The sequence below is a fragment of the Mustela nigripes genome, chromosome 12 (assembly GCF_022355385.1).
Source record: "Mustela nigripes isolate SB6536 chromosome 12, MUSNIG.SB6536, whole genome shotgun sequence".
In the NCBI taxonomy this organism is placed as follows: domain Eukaryota; kingdom Metazoa; phylum Chordata; class Mammalia; order Carnivora; family Mustelidae; genus Mustela; species Mustela nigripes.
The window spans coordinates 75,628,030-75,632,560 of record NC_081568.1 but is presented as its reverse complement, the minus strand read 5'-3'; the positions used below and the strand labels follow the sequence as shown (position 1 = coordinate 75,632,560).

General features: G+C 56.7%; 1 protein-coding gene across 1 annotated transcript; it reads right to left on the bottom strand.

Annotated features, from left to right (window-relative positions):
- Window positions 1–207: 207 nt before the first annotated feature.
- Window positions 208–3,792, bottom strand: EGR1 (early growth response 1). Its single transcript, XM_059417666.1, has 2 exons — window positions 3,476–3,792; window positions 208–2,772 (listed from the first exon to the last, which is right to left on the bottom strand). The coding sequence occupies exons 1-2, from the start codon at window positions 3,786–3,788 to the stop codon at window positions 1,445–1,447; spliced, it is 1,641 nt and encodes a 546-aa protein (XP_059273649.1). The 5' UTR covers window positions 3,789–3,792; the 3' UTR covers window positions 208–1,444.
- Window positions 3,793–4,531: the final 739 nt, after the last annotated feature.

Here is a 4,531-nt window from a genome sequence, read left to right as displayed (position 1 = left end):
GAAGCCTGCTTCTCCCTTTCTTATTACCCACCCCCCTTGAGCTTCCTCTCACTGAGTCTCTGTCAAATAAATAAATAAAATCTTAAAAACTCTTTCCCTGCCCCTCCCCCCACGTTCTCTCTTCTTCCTCGCTCAATAAATAAATTAAAAAAAAAAAAAGCAAAAGGGCCCCCACCCCAGCCCAGGAAACACGCACCCAACCGCAGCTATTTTATTTTCCTTTTAATTTTTCTGAAGGATATACACCACATATCCCATGGGCAATAAAGCGCATTCAATGTGTTTATAAGCCAGTCACTTTGTTTAAGCAAACACAAGTACAAAGTAAAATAAAACCACAAAATAATGAACTGCATGTTCATAACATACAAAAATCGCCGCCTACTCAGTAGGTAACTACAACATTCCAACTCCTGAATATATTTATAAATTTACATCTTCAGTTAAAAAAATAGACTTTTGAGAGTTCAGATTTTGTTTTAGATTTTGTTTTCTTACATTCTGGAAGACCGAGGCTTAGCTCAGCCCTCTTTCTTATTTTGCTCCCAAAGCCTCCCCCGAATCATCACTCCCTGCCCCCCTTAAGGCTAGAGGTAAGCATATCCCTCACAATTGCACATGTCAGGCTGTCAGCAAGGCGCATCACACAAAAGGCACCAAGACGTGAAACTTTTTAAACCAAAAGGACGAAAAGGAAGGAACACTTTCAAAAAAAGGAAGAAAAACCAAACCATATTTTGTCACATGTGAGAGTACAGTCGGGCAATATTTACAAAAAGGTTAACGGAACGTCACTCTGACACATGCTCTGATTAATACCAAGGACTGCTGTTTCAAAAAAAGCTTCAAACTTAATCGTCACAGCATCATCACAAAATAAAGGATCACCGTTGGTTTGCTTGGCTTTTCTTCCCCCCGCCCCCCAAAGTGAGGACCTAACTCCAAATAATACAATAGAATATGCAAATTATCTTCACATCAAGAGTACCCCAAGAAAAACAAAATCCATGGCACAGACACTGTACAAGGATGCAGGGCTGGGCTCTGAGAGGCCCCAACCCCATTTTTGCCAACTTGATTTTCTAGCATTGAAGGGAGCAGGGGGGTCAGGCATACGATGGAGATGATACTGAAATGATATATCCAAAATCCATGCAAATCAAGTTCTTTGGATAGAGGTGAAGAACTTGGACATGGCTGTTTCAGGCAGCTGAAGTCAAAGGGCATAGGTATTGGGGAGGAAGGACAAGTGGGCAGAAAGGACTGCAGGCCAACAGACCTTCCACGCCAACCTTGGGGTGGAGTAGAGGGGGAGGATTTGGCTCTGAGAACCTCCGTTTCACTTAAGAGGAACCCCCTCCTGTGGCCATCTCCTCCTCCTGGCCGTTAAGGTTAAGTCTCTTGTGTTTCTTTTTCTCCCCTTTCCCTTCTTTCCCCTTTCCCTTTAGCAAATTTCAATTGTCCTGGGAGAAAAGGTTGTCGTCATGTCCGAAAGCCCTGTGGAGGCGCTGAAGGAGTTGGTGACAGCTGAGGAAGGGAAGCTGCTGACTTGAGCCGGGAAAGCAGGGGGAACAGAGGAGTATGTGGTGGCCACTGAGGGTGAGGGGAAGCCGCTGTGCACAGGGGATGGGTAGGTTGAGGACCCAGGAGAGGAGTAGGAGGTGGGCACAGGGGATGGATATGAGGTGGTGGCTGGGGATGGGTAAGAGGTAGTAACTGGGGATGTGTAGGAGGTAGCCACCTGGGAGGGGTAAGAAGAGAGGGAGGTGGCGGCAGAAGAGGCCACAACACCTTTGTCTGCTTTTTTGTCCTTCTGCCTTAAGTGGATCTTGGTATGCCTCTTGCGTTCATCGCTCCTGGCAAACTTTCTCCCACAGATGTCGCAGGCGAAGGGCTTCTCGCCTGTGTGGGTGCGGATGTGGGTGGTGAGATGGTCACTGCGGCTAAAGTTGCGCATGCAGATGCGACACTGGAAGGGCTTCTGGCCGGTATGGATGCGAATGTGGCGGGTGAGCTCATCAGAGCGGGAGAAACGGCGGTCACAGGACTCCACCGGGCACGCATACGGGCGTTCATGAGGGGGTGTCTTGCTGGGCCGGTTGGGGTACTTGCGCATGCGGCTGGGTTTGATGAGTTGGGACTGGTAGGTGGTGTTGAGGGCCTTCAAGTCCTGGGAGCCCGACTGTGTGGCAAAGGCCTTGATGGTAGACAGTGGAGTGAGTGAAGGCTGCTGGGTACGGCTCTCCAGGCCCTGGAAGGGCTTCTGGTCTGGGGTGCCCAAGCCCAGGTCCCCCTGCTGTTGTGGAAACAGATAGTCAGGGATCATGGGGACTTGGAAGCCACCCTTGGCAGCAGGGTAGGCAGGAGGCGGGTACTGGAGCGCGGTGCCCGCAGAGCCGGGAAAGGCCTGGCTTTGTGGCTCAGGGAAGATGTCAGTGTTAGGTGTGGGGAACGTTGGTGCCGCTGAGTAAATGGGGCTGCTGTCACTGGACTGGACTGCACAACTCAGGGGTGGGCTCTGAGAGGCAGAGGAGGAGGAGGACGCTGCCGGAGATGGTGCTGAAGATGAGGTGGCCGGTGGGTTGGTCATGCTCACGAGGCCGCTGACCAGGCTGAAGAGGGGCTCAGGCCACAAGGTGTTGCCACTGTTGGGTGCAGGCTCCAGAGAGAAGCGTCCAGTATAAGTGATGGGGGGCAGCCGGGTGGTTTGGCTGGGGTAACTTGTCTCCACCAGAACCTTCTCGTTATTCAGAGAGATATCAGGAAAAGACTCTGGCAGAAGAGAGAGAAGGGGGAGGCCTGGTTACTGGAGAGCAATTACTGGAGGACGAGAAGGACCCGAGCTGCCAGGCAAGAGGTCGGGCTGGCTACCATTGACTCCTGAGCTGGTTAATAATTGATAGCAGCAGATTGCAATGTTCCTGGATCCGCTCCAGCGGCAGAGCCCATTTGAACAACAGCTGACGCAAATACGGAGAATCCCCCTCCACTGCAGCTCCCAGCGCTCCGCAGCGGCGGCTGCGCCACGGAGGGATTCCCGCCAGCACCCCTTCCGCCGCGGCTAGTGCGCGCCCCCTACCCCCAGCTGCCAGGACATCCCTGGGCACGGATCGCGGCCCTTCCTTGGGGACAGGCGGCTGGCAAAGCAAGCCTGTCTGGAGAAAGGGGGGCGCAGCTCTGCTTTTCAAAACAAGCCCTCCCCCCTCCACCCACCCACGCATCCCGAGCTCTCCATCCAAAACAGAAGCTAGCTCCTCTGCGCACCGCTAGGGACCAGGCGGGTGAGGGTGAGGGTGGATGTCCCCAGGCATCCCTCTAACACATGACCCTGAGGAAGGGAAGGGAAATCCCACTTGCATCCCTGAGGTCCAGAACACTGCTGCTGCGGTGAAGAGGGCGCTGCAAGGCGGTGGGGAAGGACTGCTCGCCAGGATGGTGGCGAAGGGGCTAATCCTCGGCGTAGGCCACCGCTTACCTGCGGTCAGGTGCTCGTAGGGCTGCTCGCCCGCCTCCCCCTGAGGGTTGAAGGCGCCGCTGCTGCTACCGCTGCTGCCGCCCCCTCCACCTCCACCGCCCCCGCTGCTGCTGCTGCTGCTGCTGCTGCTGTTACCGCCGCTGCCCTCCGAGGCCCCGGCGGCACCGAGGAACTGGGGAGCCCCGTTGCTCAGCAGCATCATCTCCTCCAGCTTGGGATAGTTGTCCATGGTGGGCGAGTGAGGAAAGGAGCCGAACGGGTCGGAGATCTGCAGCGGGGACATCAGCTGCATCTCGGCCTTGGCTGCGGCCATCCCGGACGGGCGGGCTGGAGAGCTGGTGTTGGGGCGGGCGGGCGCAGCCCGGAGCCGTGGCTGCGGGGGACACACTCTCGGGGGGCCTGGCCGGGTCACATGCGGGACGCGAGGGACACTGTGGCGAGAGCAGGTGGGGCCTCCAGGCTCGCCCTCGCCGCCGGCCGGTGTGGACGCTGCGCTGCTACCGAGGCTGGGGCAGGGGCCGGTCCTGCGGCGGCGGAAGCTGGCGGCGACGGTAGCTGGCGGCGGCGGCTCCACAAGTTCTGCGCGCTGGGATCTCTCGCGACTCCCCGGATCCGCCTCTATTTGAAGGGTCTGGAACGCCACGGGCCAGCCTCCGTCGTGACGTACATGGCCATATATGGGAAGCAGGAAGCCCTAATATGGCAAGACCGGCCGGGAGGACCCGGAGTGACGTGAAGCCCCCTATCCCAGAGCTGTGGGCACCGCCGTCCAGCACTCTGGCCCCCGAGGCGACTCCCGCACCCTGGGCGCCCAGGCCTCGAGAGCTTAGTACCCAAGCCTCAGCTGAGGACTCCCGGACCCAGGCTGCTCCGGAGTTCCCAGCGTTACCCCCGCCTCTTCCCTCCGCCTTCCTCCCTCCTCCCGGAGCCGGAAGTGGCCGGGCCATATCAGGCCGTTCCAAATAAGGTGCTGCCCAAATAAGGGTTGTTCCGGCGGGGGATCCTTCCTGCTCCTTATATGGCATTTCCGGGTCGTTGCTTGCTGCTCCCTGGCAC